The sequence below is a fragment of the Anser brachyrhynchus genome (genome assembly GCF_964034855.1).
Source record: "Anser brachyrhynchus genome assembly, chromosome: 3".
Lineage (NCBI taxonomy): Eukaryota > Metazoa > Chordata > Aves > Anseriformes > Anatidae > Anser > Anser brachyrhynchus.
In genome coordinates, this window is record NC_137696.1 from 120,676,004 (window position 1) to 120,695,619 (window position 19,616).

Genomic DNA, 19,616 nt, shown 5'->3' on the forward strand with positions numbered 1-19,616 from the left:
CTAGTTGGGACCATTTAAACTGCAGCATTATTAAGCACAGCAGTCTCACAAAAGTCAGGCAAGGAGGGAACATTTTAACCCCTTCAGAGCCTCGCACACAACACATGAGAACCTAAACCTAGCACATCTCCTCCGGCCGTCCCTCTGCACCTTAGCTCACACCTAAACCCGTGCCTCCTGGTATTTAGGTAGCAGGACTTTGGCACCTCAAATGCCACGGATTAATTCCCAGATAGATATTTTCATGGAATTTACGGTGCGGCACCTAAGCCCTTTGCTGGGAGAAACACCCCATAAATAACGTAATTAGCGTCGACCATTAAAGAACCACTCGTGCAGCAGGAGGAGAGTGTTTCCCAGGCCGAGCTGTTACACTGCTTAATGTAAAAACGGGTCTCTGCACTTCTCCAGCCTGGGCTCCACCATGGGAGCTGGACTCGGTCGGACTGGACGAACGGCGCAGAAAGGAGGTGATGTTCTGTAAGCACCTAAGCCTTGCTGGGTCACACTGCTTGCTCAAACACAGGTCGCTGCTGTCTGTACCTCAAGAAGTAGCTTGTCTTAAATTTAGCTGTATGAATGGGTAGAAATTTCTGCTCCCTTGACCAGAAAAAAGCACCCTTAGACGGGCTGTTGGGAGCAGCAAGGCAAAAGCCCGAGTCACCCGTGTCTCGTTTAAAGATGCTGCCACTCGTGAGGCTTCACTTAGCCAGGGATCACACACCTCTCTCAGGAGAACCACACGAGGGGGACAAAATGTCATGTTAAAGAAAAATGTCCTTAGCTTGTGGTTGTGGCCTGCAAGTCGTGGATGGTGGGAAGCTTCTGAACCTCTCCGTCATGGCTACCTCACCTCGGTGACTTCAGTCTGGGGTGATTCATGCGGAAAGGAATTGGTAATATTGTTTAAAGCTTGTTCAAAGTCTCACGCCATCTACGCATTACTTTGGAAGCAAGAAGCAAATCACATTTCCTGGAAATAAGTCTTTAGCAGCTCTGCAGCGCTGCACGGCACACACACACACACTGGCACGCAGGCGCGCACCGCTCGCCGTTCACTTCTCCCCAACTTCTCCTGCCTGAATATCAGCCGCTGCCGGTTTTCGCAAGCCCCAGACGAAAGGCATCAGAGGGAACATTTGAGGCTTTTCTTGGATAGCAACCTAAGCAGAGTTGTATACATCAAGGGGGTGAAACCACAGGGCTGAGAGATCTGCGATGCATGTACAGTAATGGAGACCGTCAGCACAAGAATCCTCCACAAATCCAGTGAATGGGAAGATAATATACATTGGGGCTCGCAGTCGACTTCGTTACTTTCCTTTTTTTTTTTTTTCAGAAAAATGTGCCTTAACTATCCAGTATAAATATTTGTTTCCAATGTTGTCATGAATTGTACTTTTCCACTGCAAGCTAGCAACTCAGAAATACCATCTGATCCTCGAGCAGACGCAAAGAAACTGTGTTTTGCAGGGGTGGGTGGCGGGGGGGGAAGCCCTTGGCACTTCTCTGTAGTTTCACCCTTTAAGTCCCTTTTTTTCCTCCCCATCCCAACTCTCTTTTCAAGCCCCGTTCAAATAATACACGTCCCTCCTGAGGACGACGGACAGAGGATCTCTTGCTGCTTCTTGATTAAGAGCTTTTAAGAATCCGGGAAGGAAGATATTCTTTGAAACTGGATCTACTGTAGGATGGGAGCCAGCACACAGGACACCGTGTCTTTCAGAAAGGGCCACACACAGTGCCACTCCAGTCATATGACTTCTCTGTCACATCCTGAAGCCATTTCCAGCTCGTGTGCGAGTTTGTACTCCCATTTAGAAGAGGATGGGATATATTGGGAACACACATATGGAAACACTTTCAGGGAATCAGTTTCCATGAAATCCATAATGAGCCAAGTGGCTTCAGATGTGGCAGCGTGCCTCAGATTAGCCAGAAAAAAAAAAAAAAGGGAAAAAAAAAAAAGAGAGAAAAAGAAGGACAAATCTACCCTTTCAGCCCTTATTTCAGTTGCAAGGGAAGAAGAAAAAAAAAATTAAAAACCACTAATGACTTATGGCTACCAAAACAGGGAGCCACAAAAAATACAAATACCACGAGTGCTTCTCCCGCCCCCAAACAGCAGCGCTGCTATCAGCGGCCCCGCAGCTCCCGAAATCCCTGCCGGCACCGGGCGTGCTGAGCTGGCGTGGGGCAGGCAGGGAGCCTGCCCTTTGATAACATTAAAATGCAATTAAGAGCCTTTCCGAAGCTTGTGGTTAAGTGTTCGTTAAGGAAATCTCCCGAGAACGGCTGCGTTCAGGAGGGACATCCCCTGGAGCGGGGTTGGTCGTACGTGGGTTGTATTAAAAATGGGGATTTATGGCTGGGATGATGCGGGGGGTGTTCGGAGGTGGTGTTGGGATGATGTACATCGCCGGCCTCGCGTGCTCCTGCGGTGGGCTGCGGAGTTCAGGGCCGGCCCCCAGGTGCCCTTGCTGATGGATGCTGTCCCTGCAGCACCCTGCTCATCCCAAACGGCACGGCCCCCGGAGGGAGGAAAGCAGACCTCTCGACCGAGCTAGCGTGATGCTGGGACCGGTTTGGGATGGTGAGGAAGTGGGAAGCACGGGGGAAGGAGCACGGAGCAAGTGGCAGGAGTTCAAACGGCAAGCGGAGAGACGCGACGTGCATCTCTACGACAGCTCGCTGCGTTTTTATCACGAGAAAATAACCAGGAATTTGGCTGCTAATTGGGGCCGTATCCTACAACCCCTACTTTTCCTGACAAACAAATTACTCCACAAATAGTCCCTCTGTTTTCAATAGGGTTATTTGTGGGAGGAGGGACCACCCAACAAGAGGGAATCAGGCCCTCCGCTCCCTCCGTCTGGAGCTGGCTGAAACCTTCCCGAGCGAAATTAGAAAACAAAATCCCCACGAGCGGCGAAGCCTTTCCTCGCTGCTGCTGCTCAGCCCTGGACTCGAAACGCCGTGGCAAGGTCTTGTGTGCTATTAATACAATGCTCTCCACCACTTCCGCCTCCAGAAGTGGATTTGCGATTTGTTTCTCAGGCTGTTCTTTCCACTGGAGCCCGGCGCAGTAAACTAACTCGAAACTTCTGCATCAAGGAGAAGGTCTCTTTTAAAGTTTTGCTTGGCTTTGCTTTCAAAGCGGTGTCTGTATATTTTAGAATATGTAGAATTTTCCTTTGATTTAGACCTCGCTCTTAACAATAGACAAGAGAAGATTTCTCTACTGAGTGCCTTAAACAAAAACAAACATATTTTGGTTACCCAGGCCTTGTTCTCAAAATGCTTTTTTTTTTTTTTTTTTTTTTTCCAGAGAAAAATCAAACCCTACAAATTGTTACGCTGCTGGCAAAAAATTCCCTTAACTTCACGGACGTAGATAGACCAGTTTTTTCCCTTCTGACATGAACTAAACAATATTGCACACAGAGGAAGAAAAGGCATATCCCCAGCCCCCAGACATTTACAGAAGACAAAATCCCCTCATCTAAACAACACAAAACATGCTCTTCTCCAAAATAACTACATATATTTTTTTTTCTTTTTCGGGAGATGTCGCCAGCCTCAGTCCTTGCCCACTTCTAGGGCCACGACGTTGGCTTTCCTCCTCCCCAGGACACAACCCCTGTCTCCGGAGGGCGAGCAGACACACCTCGCCCTGTAGGAAGGCAGCTGAAAGCCACCGCTTGTTTTCCGAGCGGCAGCTATGCGGAAGACCACAAGAGCAGCAGCTCTGAGGCTGATTAGAGCGCTTAACACATGGAGAGCTTCTGGATACCGGAGAAATTATAGGGAAGACACTGGGCAGGCATTGCCATCTCAGGTTAGGATTTTTAATGCCGGGCAAAATAGGCTGTTGGAGTGAAAGCAGTGGAAAATAACTCGCCCAGAGACGGTGAGGTTTTTTCCTTCCAGTGCTGGGACTGGTGGGAACACCACATTTCCCCTAAGTACCACCAACAGCTGTAAGGTCAAGCCTTGATAAGATTTTCAGGTCCATCAGCGTGGCTCAGAGCCAGTGGTCGAAGGAATTCAGGGGGGCTAAGGGGGTGCTTGCACGTTGCAAAGGAGCCCCACGGGGCGATGCGGCACTGACCCAACGCGCTGTGCCCACTGCTGGACACCTTTGTGTATCAGGGACTGACTCCCGTTTTCTATTCAGCATTGCATCACTTTAACAATTTGTGATTTTCAAACTCATGTTGTAAAATCAGTGTAAAACCCTCTGTGTATTTTTTTTTCATTTATTTCAAAGCCGACCTGAGTTTTTTTACCAAGTTACGGAAAGCTACTGCAAATTAAGTTACAACCCATCCTAAGCTTGTCCACACAGCGTTTCCATTCATAAGTTGAGCTGAAGCTTCAACCAGCCCAACGTTGAATGCTTCTCAATAGATGCTTCTTCTCCATAGTGTAAAGTCTGAATATGGTTTTTATCCTCCCAGGAAACTGGCGATGAGAAAGAGAAACAGGCTTTGGTCTGTAATAGCTCACATCGCAAACATGCTTTAGGCTGTTTGCTGTATGGCAACTTCTGCTGTACCACGAGCAGCTCAAATCACTATTGATGGTCTAAACTTAAAGTCAAGCTAACCACGTCTCAGATAAACCACAGTAACAGTCACATGCGGGGGCTGAGCTCATGGTAAATGTGAGATACTGCAATTCTGTAAAAGAGCATTAATGTAAGACTCGCTGCCTTGAGTTTGCCATGGGCTGTAAAGACTCATTTTACCAAAGCCCAGCTCCTGTCCAGCCTGTAGTTCAGTCAGGATAACTTGACTAGTCTCTGAATTTGCTTTATTTCTATAAGAAAGTTGGATGTCTTCTAACTAGGCTGGTGAAAAAAGAACAAGGAAAAAAAAAGAAATGCATCATGGAGATATCGTACAAGAAAACTGCATATTGGCAAAAAAACAAAAAAAAAAGAAAAAAAAGTTATTTAGAAGTTGAGAAAGCCCACTTATCCATTAATACTGTTAAAAGTGATGTCTTGTTTTCTGGCTCTTGATACTGATTTGTTTTGTGCTCATGGGCACAACATCTGATTTTCCTGGCTAAGGTGAATATTTAATACTTCTTATTAGCCAAGCGGCAAAGGTGAGTAACATGGTTTGGAAAACACTATGAAATCATTTGTTGGAAGACTCTGCAAAGGTACAAAGATTAAAGGTAAACCTCATTAGACATATTTCTGACAAGCTCTTCAGCAGGTGAAGACGCATAAGATGTAGAAGTCGGAGTGAGGAGAATTAGCTCGAAATAAACTTTTACAGGCAGTCCAGATAACTGAAATAACAAGGAGGCATACGAGGCCAGCCTGCATTACCATCTTTAGCTGCTGGAGCCTGAATGCCCCTCAGGCTCACCCGCACGGCCAGCCGCAGAGAGGCAGAGGCTGGCCCGGCTGAGAACCAGGCGCTGGGCTCCAGCTCCACGGCAGCTGGAACGGTTCCTCCGTGGGCAAGGAGCTTTTCTTCAAAACAGCTCCAAGCCAGCCTGGCCCACCTACGTCGGCCAGGCCAAAGTAGGAATCGGTTGGGTTTGGACTACTCTTAAGCCCAGCTTCCTATCTAATTTTGGAATCTAATATGATGGGGCTCCTAATTAGGCTCCGGTGCTACTTAGATCCTCCCCTGCGCTCCTTTTCACCCATAAAAATAATCACGGGTTGGCTTTTAGCAGGAATCAAAATGAAAACAAAAACAAACAAAATATCCCTTTCAAGAGAGATATTTGAGAGAGGAAGAGGGAAGAAAGGGGGAAGAGAGGTGCCTTTTTCCCATTGCCAGGATTCCTCTGTGGCTCCTCCAGACCTGCCAGTATCCACATCACAGTTCCCGGGGACTTCCTCTGCGGAGCTTGTGCGAGACGCTGCTTCCAATGAGCCATTTCATCTCGGGCTTATGTTGCACAGATTCTGGGTCAGCAGCCCTCCTGGTGTTTTGGAGGCACTTGCTTCCTTTCCTATTTGGTAAACCAGTCACCTTCTGCAGGTCTCATTTTCAGCCCTCAGTCCCGAGTCCAGATCCCAGCTTTTGCTATCTGCGCCCTAAAGGCTACCTAAATATTTATGCTCCTTGTCGCAGAGGTCTCTGCTCTATATGTTCCCCTGACAGGCTTTTTGCAGCTCTACCTGTCCTTGTCAGTCAGAAACCATCCTGCAGTGATGACTCCCACTTTATGGCCAGCAATCTAGTTAACGAGCTCAGGGGTATTTTGAATGTATTCATCAATCCCCATCACTTCTGAAGCATTTTATTCTAATATTTTTTACAATGTTAGTTCTGACCTTCTCTGTTTTTAAGTTTATCTTTTAGCTGTATCAAAATTATTTATTTCAGCTTCAATGAATTTTTTTGGCTGGGATTTTTCTTTCTGTGGGACTTGGTTTTATTTTTGTTTTGAATGGCAGCGATACACATAACTAGCTGGCTACACTTAACAGGAATGACCTACAGATGTTCGATCCTATTTCTGCACGGAGGGACACGTATCATGTCGCACAGTCGACGTCAGTCCACAGAGACTACAAGCCTATAGACCTACAGGAGATAGAAGAATTGATCTAGGAGCCCCTCTGGGGGCTCCCACCTACCTAAGGGTAAGTAGATTCAGAGAGATCTCTCAATAGCTATTAAATACAACAATCCAGATATAAACCTCCAGCTTTGGAAGCCCCTACAGCTCGGGGACATATACATTCCGGATTTGCACTCTTTGGGAACTGAGCAATGCTTTTGGCCACTCTGAGAAGGCAGACGGGTCCTGGGTCTAAGTTGGTGGGGCTGATGATGAACGAGGATGCTGACCAACACTGCTCGCCTCTCATCACAAGCTGCAACGAGCAGCTTTGCGCTTATTTTCATGCTGTCCCTGAAGCCAGGGAGGAGGTGAATAGCCACAGAGCTATCTCATTATCATCCTTCAAACCACACCCTTGCATTCCCTTCTGACTGATGCTTACGGAAACTCAGCTCTACTGAGGCTGCAGCCACTGCTGTCATGCTGAACAACCATCACTGGCTCAATTCACGTTTCCTTAATTCCCTCTTGTATTCTTTTGTACAACGCATCTTGTAACCAGTTTCATTGTACTTAAGAGTGTGAACTCAGAGAGGACAGGGCCAATCTCTCATTTTTTCCCTGCCTTTCTATAACTGTATAGTGCTTAGCACAACGGGCTCATGGTTTGCAGCTCAGACTTTCCAACACTACCGAAACACAAACAAATACTAACAGCCGCTGCGTATCGCATGGTCAGAAGTGATTCCAGCACAGGCCCATTAGCTGCTCACAAATATAACCATTACTTTGATCACTGAGCTGCACCACCTGTAGTAGCCAAACTCTGGTATGTGAGGGCACATCCTCGTGCAAGTCCTTGTCAAGGAGACTGAGTTCCAGTTCTTGGAAACCTCCTTCCAACCCCACGCTTAGCTTTCAACACAACGATACATGGCATAATTTCAGTATGGATTTAAATATAGGCATTTATCACCTAAAAATGAAGCAGTTTTTACACTTGGCCCTGTACCTATGCTGCAGTGCTGCTTTCCAAGCAAGCTCAACCTAATAACACAAACTAAAACAAGGTGGACAAACTGTTAGCTGCTGGATTCATAGTATCCTGCTAATATTCGTAATATTCTAGACCAAATGTTAGTGTATTAAATAAAATGCTTGCTTAAAGGAAAAGGGCACAAACGGCACTGATACATACAGTTCAGACAGCGACAGCGCAGCTAACCATCAGAAATAATAAGTGCAAACCATGCATGTAGCATTGCCAGCACCTCTGAGCTCACGTATAGGCTTTTTTCATCCCAGCTAAACTAACGAGGCTTTGTGGTACCGCTCCTAATTCAGGTGTAGCATCCTCCAGTTCTCAGCTCCAGAGAAATGTGATGTTAACAGGCAGAAAGATCAATGTCTCCGTTTTCAGAATCACCCCTTGTCTTAAATCTGGCTGTCTCTTTCTCTCCAGTGACGCTCCCTTTTCTCAGCACAGTTGCTTCTCTTTCTCACAAGAGCCCCAGGAGACCTTTCCTGGCCTTCCACACAGCTGGGTATCCATACACTATGACAAAATACGGTAAGCTTTAACGGCCACCGCAGGATAAAAGGTCAAGTGGGTGGTTAGAGAGACCTTTGGGAAAAACAGCCAGGAGGCTTGGAGGTGCCGTGGCCCAGACTGGGGTGACGAAGCAGCACACCAACCCCTCTCCTCTTCCACGAGCATCTCTAAAAGGTCACAAAACCCCTGCATAATGTGCACGGTAGCTCTTTTACCAGAACTAAGCTTCTTCAGGAACGAGTGCTTTGCCTGGGCTGAATAATCTCAAGGGTTTAACGCAGTTTTAACTCTCTTCTCGTAAAACTGCCTGTGGGATAACCATGAAAGTGGACAGCCAAGAGGCTGCTTGGCCATATACCTGTTACATGAAGGACCACAGCGCTCTGAGATGAAGTTTTTTCTTTGCTATTGACAGAACAAATCCTAACTAAAATTGTAGGGAAAAGCCCCAGTGATGATAACTGTGTTTCTCTTAATGAAAGGTTAAAGAATTCCTGAAGGAACTGCAAAAGCCCACAAATTCAGTGAAAAATGCCTTCTCGATGCCTTTTTTTCTGGTGGGTTGGAAAAGCAGCTTCACATCAGTAATTCAACCCAAACCAGCTCCTATTCATCAGATACCGTAGGAGAGGTCTGGCTGACTAGGGAAGGGAACTTCCCCTATTTGATACGGTGTAGTGAGCCTACAGCAAACAAAAATCACCAAAATACTTTTCACCCCTCCATCCTCCTCACGAGTCAAATCAGTTCTGCATCCCTCGACATCCAGCAACCCTCAGACCCACCACAGAAATCTCCTTGCTCACCCACCTCCTTTCCAGGTTGGTCACTGCCACAGCAAGACCTAAGGGAAACCGCTCGAGGCACCGAACTGAAAAACGGCGCTGCAGTCTGGCAGGCAAAGCTGTAGCAAGTTCAAATGAGTGGAAACTGAAGTTGGACAAATTCAGACTAGTAATGAGACCCACATTTCCAAAGTGAGCTTAATTAACGTCTGCAACCAAAGGTTGTGGTGGATTTTGCTTCCCTGGAAATTTTTAAATGAAGACCAACTGAGGTGTTTTTTGTTGTTGTTGTTGTTTTTTTCCCAAAGAGGTTACTCCTGAGTTCAAATGAGAGCTAATTTGAGGAAATCTGGCAGCTGGGTTCAAAGCAGATGATCACATGGGCTTCACCGTATTAATAACTTCTGAACCTATATATCTGTGCAAAGTCCCTTACAGCAAATATTCTCCCCTGAGCTTTATATACAAGGCTCCACCATTGCTAAAAGTCCTTTCTCTCCCCAAAAGCTTGCAAGGTGGAGGGCACAGCCCTGCCTCAGCCTTCCTGGGATGCTGAAGCACCGCGTGCACTGTCCGCCACATCAGTTTGGGGCAGCAGCTTGCAGCAGGGCGCGTGTGGGTGCCTGCTTCCAGCCAGTGGTGCTTGCTGGGACCCTCCACCACCCACGCACCACTTCTGTGGACATGGAGAACCTGTCCCAGGCATTGCCTGCTTTGATCCTTTCCCTCGCTCTTTTTGAGTCAGTCTGAAAGCAGCTATGAAGAGATTTCTAGATTAGTGTCCCCAAATACCCTCCCTTTATGCATATGAAACAGTTCCTTCTCCCTTAATAACATCCTTTAGGAGCCACGTGAAGGCACGCACCTTCATTTTATCTCATTCATCTTCCTCTTCTTCGCTGCCTACAGTTTTTTTTTGATCAGCCAGAGAAAGCCTGAACCACTCAAACATCTCTTAGCTTTTCCTTCTGTCACCAGTGTAGCCCAACATCACCGGTATCAACACTTTTTAATCTCACAACCAAACTGGATGACACCAGTTTTCCTTTTCTGCTGAAACACCCACCAAGAGTGGAGGAGGAGGCTTGGACAGCTGCAATGTGGGGCCACCAACTACTACTAAACCACTTCAGAAAGGTGTCGTGAGGCTCTGCTGGGCTCCAGCGTTCCCTCCCTGACCCAGAGCTGGCCAAATTCTTCATGGCCACAAATGCCAGGAAATTTCAACCAAAGACAAGGCAGCTTCAGCTATTTCTCCCAGCTCCCAGCAGTAGTCTTTGCCTCTTACATTGTACTTTTAGGAGTAAGGTTTGCAAAAATGGGTCTTTTAAGCTGCACAACTTCTGGATGGTACGATGTACTTTTCTGCCTCTCCTGTACCAACCCCAGTCACAGACTGAAGGACCAAATTCTTCCCTGCCTATATTTTATGGAACCATGTCAAAAAACGCAAATTGTTCAATTAATTGAACAAAATTCAATGCAACAAAGACTCAAGGCCACAGAGAATTAAGGGCAAAGTAAGTGATCCTGACCATCCTTATCTGATTTTGCACGTGTAACAGAGTTTCACGTATAGGGTTGAATTCCCTCTCTGCATACACACATGGTAGGGCATCAGTCAACACCACTGGCTCCATCCTACTGGCTGTGTGAGCCAAGCACAGTGTCCTTCTTGCTTCACTGACTTCACTGGAAGTTACTCAGTGCTTTACCGGATCGGACCTGGAGGCTGTACGTGACTTTGAGGAAGAAAAAAGCTCTACAAAATATTAATAGTCTATTTGCTTCTAATTGTGATTGATAGAGATGGTTCTGGGAGGTGTGTAGGACACGAGATGCCTCGCATGGCCTCAGTAATTCTTTAAATATGGTGCTGGTGACAAAGGTGGGAGAGATACTACGTGGGTGCACACATAGCCAAAGAATCAGCCGTCCCCACAGGTCAAAAACCAGCAGAAATTCCACCAAGAGAATGGAGAAGTCATCACATGCCTTTGCACAAAGACGAAGCAAAGAGCTCGATCTCACAGCCTTCTGCTAGGAGTTTATTGACCTTATTGGGAGTACACCTATAGGTAATGAGTCAGGATCTGGCCCTTTGAAAGTCTGGAATCAAGCGCCCGATTGCTCCATTAACAATTAGCATTCTGTTTACAAAACCCAGCAGAGTCAGTAAGAATAATCATTACACAACATGCTCAGACTGTGATTCCGGTTTAAGTTAATATAATTTTAATGAGTTCTTCAGAAAAGGCCTGGCACTTATGGAAAATTTCCTTAATTAATATCAGACCCTAAATTAGTAATAAAAAAAGCCCTGAGTATCATTTGGTCTCAAGCTGGAACTAAAGTATGTTTTGGCATCATTACTAACTGTTAGCAGCAAGTTCTGGAAACAGATGCAAATCTTGATATGTGTCCTAAATATAAAACACATTGCAAAAAAAAAAGCTCAGATAAAAATATATCTATACATCCACATATATTTGAGTGTGCTATTTCCTGCCTGTATCAGCAACAAATTTATTCCATTTAAAAACATTCCACTTGTTTCTTTTTGGTATTTTAAAAATCCCTTATTTCAGGAATAAAACTCTCTCCCTCTGCCTTCATTTTTCCTGTTTATTTCCTCTCCTGACAGCAGTTTTAAGTAAATGAAAAGGGCTTAAAGACACGCATTATAGTACTCAACCGTCTGAAAATCAGCCCGCTTGTTTTACCACCTAAATGTGGGTATAGGTGCCTAATTTGAGGCCACCCACACGAGAAGAATTTGGCCCTCATCCTTGAGGTAGGGAGCATGCAACGTATCTTCTGGACAACCGCTCCAATGAGCGATTCCCACCCGGGAGAGACGCCGCTACTGAAACCCCACACACGAGTGCCAAGGTGCTGAGATTCCCAGGTGGCACCGAGTGGGCAGGAGACTAAAAATGGAAAACCTGCGGTAAACAAAATAAACAGTACCGCTGAAAAAATTAAAGAAATTAAAAAAAAAAAAAAAAGAAGAAGAAGAAGAGAAGCTACAAGTTGAGGTAGGGTAGCAAAATGAGCGGGTTGTTTCTGAAAAGAACAGAACCTCCCCAGCTCTCCCGAGTTCTCGCTTTGCCCTAAATCAGTGTTACCTCGCAATGGAAGCATGGAAAAGGAGCTGGGAGAAATGGAGACAGAGACAACCTTGAGTCTCTCTCCTTCCATTAAAAAAAAAAAAAAAAAAAAGACAGAGTGAAAATTGTTATAGTCACCAAGAAAAACATCACAGTGGAGTGTGAGCGCACCAGAAATGGAGCTGGCTTCTTGGGTTTGCCAAGAGCCTGAGACAATATTGCTGAAGCGTGAACTGCCCATTCATTTCAGGAGCTGCTAACACAAACGCCTTGCTGGCAATGGCTACGGGATTAACTATTTCTCTGCTCCCCAGTGCACTTAGGGAGAAAAAAAGAATTGTATTGTGAAGACAGCTCTAATGTCTTTTCTTATGAAGGCTCCAGTCCCGAAATGTGCTGAGTACATCTAATGAAGTTAGTAGGAATTAAGGGATTCAGGAGTAGCTACTTCATAGGACCACAGTTTTTATTCAGTTAGTGGTTGTAAAGTTTTCTGAGCTCCCTAGAGGAAGACAGACGACTTCCCTTTCTTCAAGTTAATATTTTTCAAAGACCAAATCCAAAAAAATAAAAAAAAAGGAAAATCCTTATTACAAAGATCATGCGTGCACATGACATTAAGTAAAATCCAAGGCAAACCAAATTCAGGCTTTAGAAACCCAAGACGACAACCAGTGGAGGACCTCAAGAAAAGCCAGCACAACCCCGTGAGCCACTTCCTCATTAAGGAACGAACGCCCAACCCAGAGGTTCAGCTGCAGCTGCCTCCCTGAGACGTGTTCTCCTCTGTTTTATGATTTGTCGCCTTGCGAGAATGAACATTAAATTGTGTAAAAGAGTGGTACTGTCACTGATTAGCGCATGGCCAGAATTTGCAGGGTTGGATTTATACTTGCCAGCCCTCAATGAGCCGGGAGAACTGGAACATTTCTTAAATTCAATATCGGATTAAGGTCCAGGACGGTCCAAAATGATGCTGTGATATCCACAGAGTGAAACGAATTGATGGGAAAGTTTGGCTACACTGAAGCTAGCAAACAGCCCAAGGCTGGAGCCTTTCTCTGGCTCTAGATCCAGCCTGTATGGTCTGGCCACAGCTGTAATACTAAATCCTTTTAGCTTCCACAACAGGGTAGCTGCCTACGAGCTGCCCATCAGGAATAGGTTCAGGACTGTGCTCATTTCCAAGGTGGGACCTGCCTGGGAGCATGCTGGCCAGCCCAGCTCCAAACCAACCCTGCTGACAATGAAGCAGCCCAGGCCCTGCTACCATTGAATTTATCAGTATAGAGATTCCTTTATGGCCATTTCATTTCAGGGGTCTGGGTCTGCAGACTTCTGCTCACAGGCTGAGCCCAGTGTGTCCCTCACCTGTCTTGGCATGTCCCAGTTCAATGACACAGTAAACGTAAAGACAGAAAAGTTCACCAACACACTGAGGGGACTCCAGTGCGTGGGAAGGGCACAGGGGCACAAAGCCAACATCCCCAGCTTGTGCCATTCACAGCAACGTGTCCCACCTACACAAATGCAGCTGTCTGTGAAGACGGTCACCCTGGGGTCGAAAAAGGAAGGTCTGGTGATTTGTAATGCTATCTAGCATCACTTTTTCTTTCTTTTGTTATATAGGCATTTTTCAAATGCTGTTGCTTAGAATAGGCTCCTTCACAGCCAGCACTGGGCATATTGATGTTACTGAGCAAGTCCTCCAGCAGCTGAAGACCTTGACCCTCTACGTGTCTCTCAAACGTGGAGAAAAAAGCAAGATTTTGCATTTAGGTGGAAGCATGAGCAGAACCAGTATAGAAGTCTCCCTGCCTCCCTTCTCAGCAATATTCTCAACACAAAAATTCAAGCTCAAACCCTGAGAGCCAAGAGAGAGGCCAAGGTGAGGCAGACTCCGGCTGGGTTAAACCAGGACTGAAGCGTAGCAGTGCTGTGACATGGGCATGTTTATTGGACAGCTAAATCATCCCTTTGGGATTCACCTCACCAAATGCACACTATCAGATCAGACATGCCTGTGCCTGAGCTGCTCACCGAGCCTCACTTTAGAGCCATGGACAGAAACAGGCTCCTGCAAGGCGCCACCAGGGACCAGTACAGCTCATCTGCAGACTGGTCAAGTGAATTGAGCCCTCCAAAGGCTGCTTTGTCCCCAGTGACTCGAAAGGGAGCTCAGGGTGACTGTCTCAGGTACCCTGTGGGCATCGAAACTCAGAGGAAACCCTCACCTCCTTCAGCCACTGCACAACAACCCTCTTGTGACTGCGGGAGCAACGCAACCTGTACTCCTTGCTCTGAACCTTGCATGCGCCAAAGACTTGCTGGATCAGTCCCAAAGCTTTATGTAAAACGGCTCTGATGTGTATTTATATGAATCATATACATTAATTACATAATAGACACTTATGCTCCCCATCCCACATACAGTTTGGTTATGCATAGGACACAAAAACTGAGTGCCTTCACTATGAATCATGCAATAAGACTACATCCCCCAGGCAAAACTCTCTCTAAAATGACCATGTTCACATATTCCCATGGTTTCCACTACAATATTATTTAATTAAGAATATTAATCTGCTAGGCCACCAACTTTCATTGTCTTTTGGGGAAGTCTAAGCAGACAGGTATTTTAATAAAATACGGGGAATCCTGCTCTTTTTATAATTGAGTTGATGCAATAAGGTAAGTCAGTTGGACGGCCTCGTGGGCTTATTTTTAATTTATTCTTGATATGAACATGAGACACATATACCAGAGAGATCATCGGTCCAAAGGTTGCATGAGTTTTTCCAGCTAGTCTTTGGGTATTTTTTTTTTTGCTTTTCGGCTATTGCTGTTGAATAATGCCCAAAGATGTGTGAAATATCATTAATTAGTTGCAGCTTCAGCACCGGTCCCCATTTGCAGAATAGAAGATGAATATTAGAAGTTTCACACCTACGCTGCCATGAGCGCTCATTTGCACGTGCCTGCAGCATGCAAGCAGACATTTCAGCTGTGCAAAGCCAGCAGGCATGCGTCTAGACACTGGCACAACCCGTTCAGCCACATTACACCAGCCTGCCCGAATAACGCCTCGGGATTGCAGCCTGCTGCCCTTTTCCCCTCTCCCATGGGGCTGAGAAATGTATGAATGGATTGGCAATCCCCTGTCAGCTCCTTTCCCGTGGCCCCGAATCAATTTTGATGCTCAACACAATGACCACAACTGTGGTCGAAACAGAGGTCTCCTCATCACCGAGAGATGCAACCGTCCCAGGATGGGGATGAACACAGGCGTTTTGGTCAAGGGATGGATGTGTTTCCAGTCGTGGCAGTATCATCAAAAATAGCTCTTGAGGGCTGCCACTGACCGTAGAAGCAAGAACCACTGGGCTGTAAGCCGCCTTGCTTTTTTAGATGGCATGTTTTCAACCCCTGGGTGAGCACAGCCTAAGCAGTGGTCTAGGCGAAGCCACAGTGGCTTGTACAAAGGCTGGGTGATGCGAAGCTGGGGCAGGTAGGAAGTCCTGTGCCTGTAGGTGTGACACCCAAGGCCTAAGGGGGAAGCTTTACCCATTTTTCCTCCTGTATGATGTTAAGCAACAGGCAGCAAATATGGCATTCATTAAAATTACCTTGTATATTTTTAACAGCCTCGATAATCAGATTTCTGCCACCGTATTGGGAAGCAAAGTTTGTTTTTATTCAAGGCCTTGTAAAACACTAATTCCTCCCTTATGCACTGAGGATGCCTGAAGTTTTCTAATACTTTTAGAGTTCTTTACTAGTTATTTTTCCTCATCAAAGCTCTGTTCTCTTCTGAAAGATGTGTTAAGTAACTGAACAGAGGCTCCTTTCTCTCAGAACGTGAAGGATATACTGGTTGCTGTGATGGGCACCTCTAAACCTGCATTTCTCTCTCTACTTTATGCACAAAAGGGACCAGATCCTGCCCTCCCATCCTGAGGCAGTACACGGAAATTTTCTTCTAGGCAGAAACCCTGGAGAAGAACTGCAGCGTTTGCAATAGGGGCTGCAACACATCTCCTTGACGCCTGAGAGCCAGGGCTCAGCCAGGAACGCCGTTCTATAATTCTGAACGTCAGCAAACATTGCAGACAACCTCTGGCACTTGTGTGGAAGATCAAAGCCCCCTTTCTCAATTCTGAATCCAATTGGAAGCAAGGTCCCTGTGTTGGAAGAAGGTGAGAGCCTGATGGAGATGTTGGTCGAGCCCCCAGAAGATGAATGGCAAGAAGAGCGATGGCAACCGACCGTGGAGTACAACAGAAAAGTTCAGGCCGCGGCCACATAATGTACACAGCCAGGTCGTTTAGTCATTCTGCCTGTGCCCACATGCCAGGCACTCATGTCTGAATACACACAGACAAGCAAGGGCTGCAGGGCAAGTACGCGCCGTGCAGCTGCCACGGTCCCAGCCGAGCCTCTCCTGGAGGTATTGCCGGAGGCACAATTGCAAAAATAACTGATTCAACAACACAGACCATCAGGAGACTCCGACTCAAAGGGAACTTGTTTCGGGCCAAACAAAGCATTTCCTCAGCATCAAGCCAATCTAGTTTTCTAAACCAAGTCAGCGCATTGCATGGAGAGCCCACAGGAACCTGCTCCACTACCCCACAACCCTTGGCCCACATGGAGACGTTTGGCATCTCTGAAAATGCAGAGCGTGCTAGGACCACAGAGGCTTTTGCAGCTGTTTGTTTGAGAAACAAAGCTTCCCTCTTCCAAGATGAAAGAAATCACGGAGTCTAAACTAATCAAATCCTACATGCCTGCTGGCTGAAGTTCAGCTTGTCAGTGATGCAGCTCAGTGGAGTGATCAACATTTCCAGCACTACGAGCTTGGTGCAAGGGGAAAACACGACAGCAAGAAATTCACCTGGCTGCAAGTCAAACAGGTGTATGGCAGCAGAATCCAAGATTATAATAATATCTTGCAAACATGGAAAAAATAGATGTAATAAGACTGATTCTTTGGTTTTCATTAATGAATCATAAAGGCTTTCTTTACATTACACATGCTTTTTGGCATACGCTGCTAATATTTCTACACTTGCAAGGTTGGAATTTTCATACTGAGCCACCCTCGCCTAAGGTTCCTCATTTTTGGCAAGCTATAGAAGGTGACTGTGTGCCATGACAGGCTCTATCTTACTTTGGGGCAATCAGATTACTTCACACAGATGGTTTTATCACTGAGACCACTACAGATGAATTGCACCGTATGTAAATGTACATTTGTTTGATAAAAAAAAAAAAGTCTCAGTTCCTAGCTGCTGTCTTGTCTATATTCCTAAACATATTTCCTCTCTCCTGCATCATTCCAAAGCACAATTTGTCCAATCTTTACCCTAAAGTGACTCAGCTAGTTTCTGATAGGCATCTTAAGTACTCATTAACTAAGGAAATAGGCTTTCTTGAGTTACTGGATTAAAATGAGGGAGAATGAACCTTAGCCTTAACTACTGAAGAAATAAAGGCCTCTATCTAACATCACACACAACACAGAAGTAAAACACCAAAAAAAAAGAATATCACAATTACGTTAAAACACGTAAGCAAACATCCTCTTATGGGGGGTTAAAAAGAATTTGATCATAGAACCAGGTTCGCAATATTCACAGTAAAAAAATATTCTGATCTGAAATGAACCTAGTGACAATCAAATGATACACGCTCCAAGCAACACAGCAGCTCTTCCACTCCAAAAAGAAAGGGACTTTGACCCCCACCCCCCGTGCAGTAACCCTGTTATCACTGACAGAGCCTTGTGCTTCCTACTAGGGTTTGTCTGCAGCCATTTAGGCAGCCTCTGCCAGTCCCGTACCTATCTGCATAATTGTTTTAGGAGAAACACGGTCTTTACCTGAGAGGCGTCTGGGCACATCGGTGATGGCTGGAAGTCCTGTGCCTCGAGTGGAGGACAGGGGAGTTGTGGAGTGAATGGACGGTGAAGTCATCTGGCTCAAGTAGGATGGGTAAGACTGGTCGTAGGACCACGGCGGGGATGACTGTGCCTGCCTGGGGTCTGGAAAATAAGAGAAAGAGAAATTAAAAAATGAGGAAGAGAAATTTTAGGACACCAACAGTCTAATTGAAAGAAAAAAGATTACTGAAGACTCACACAGTGCTATAAGGAATGAGAACGCAATGAAGCACAACCTGCTCCTCTAGACTCAACAACTTTAAGATTTGCTCAGTGCTTCTCCCTCCCCATAAGATATTTCAGGGGAAATGAATGGAGCAGTGAGCAGAATTTAAGAAAGATCTAGCAGCTGTTCTGTAAACTCCTGATATCTCTTGTCCAGGTCTAAAAGAGCATTACCCCAGGACTCCCCAGTCCTCAGGGATGTGGACAGATAAACTGACAATAAATTAGAGACACTAGGCATGCTGCAGCTGAGCTTAGGAAGTGGACTTTAGAGGCAAGAAGACTCCAAAGTCAGCACTTGGCACATCTGTCAAGCTGTTATCCAGTTCAAACATTACACAGAAGTGTTTTTAGTACTGAAAATGCTCTCCAAGAAGGAAAATGTCATTAATCTTATTAGCATCTGTCCAAAAATGTCATATTTGGATACTGGCCCAATTACCTACAGTCATCTCAATTAGAACAATATGAAACCAAACGGTTTGGGATAACTATCAGAAGCTAATGATGCCTTTTCACATATTTGTTACAACTCACTATGGAGGAAATTATTTTAAGGATAAATACAGTTTATTTTTTGCTGAAACTCTCTGGTGGATTGCACTAAGTGAGAAAGAGGGAGGGGTAATTTTACCCGCTGGCGTTGGGATTCCCAAACCATTTGTTCTCACTTAATATCTGGTGATAAAGACACCACCAAATTCCTCATCAATTAATTATTAGTTTCATTTCTTTATGTTCATAAAAAAAAAAGCATTTTCACCCCAAGGTTTTTTTTGGGCAATCCCTCATAAACAGAAAACTATTTCTGAACTGGTTCACAGAAACTCTAGCACATCCCTCCAAATTGTCCGCAATATTTTCAGTGGAGCACATCAGGTCTAGTCAGTTTGGAGAACCTGCAATATCAGAGCAGTGTCCTAAGGCCCTGCTTTGCAGACAGAAATGTGATAGCCACATGGCATAAGCAAAGGCACTTTTTCAGGAAATTCAACTCCTTTTTTTTCTTTCTTTTTTTTTTTTTAACTCCTTTCCCTGCTCTTCCACACAGCTAAACCTTGTAGTTTCAGCTATTTCTTGTTTATTTTTTCTTTCAGACATGATTTGTTTGAAGAGATGTCTGGAAAGCAGATACTTCCTTGAAGCAAAATAACTATATAGATTGGGGGAAAAAAAAAAAAAAAAAAGACTTTCCAATTTAATTTTAAGAGGATTTTCCCTGAGTTTGCCATTTATATTAGAGCTGAGTAATATAAATGGTTAATATAAACTCCTCAGAAACCTGAAGGACACTTGATCATTAAATGTAATGAACTTCTTTGTTTTAACAATTTCAAGGCTAGGGTTGTATAGATTGGCGCAGGTTCAAATCTGACTGACTGCTCGTTGTTATATCTGATATCGACATATTTCTCTGCCTCATTCCACTACTATAATTCACCATTCAGTCAATGGTAAATGAT

General features: G+C 45.3%; 1 protein-coding gene across 1 annotated transcript in view; it reads right to left on the reverse strand.

The window, feature by feature from the left end:
• Positions 1–19,616, reverse strand: part of RUNX2 (RUNX family transcription factor 2) — a 155,065-nt gene that overhangs the window by 11,756 nt on the left and 123,693 nt on the right. The window contains exon 7 of the mRNA XM_080587422.1: positions 17,869–18,030. Coding sequence (XP_080443548.1) covers positions 17,869–18,030 — 162 coding nt within the window. The remainder of the gene's footprint in view (positions 1–17,868; positions 18,031–19,616) is intronic.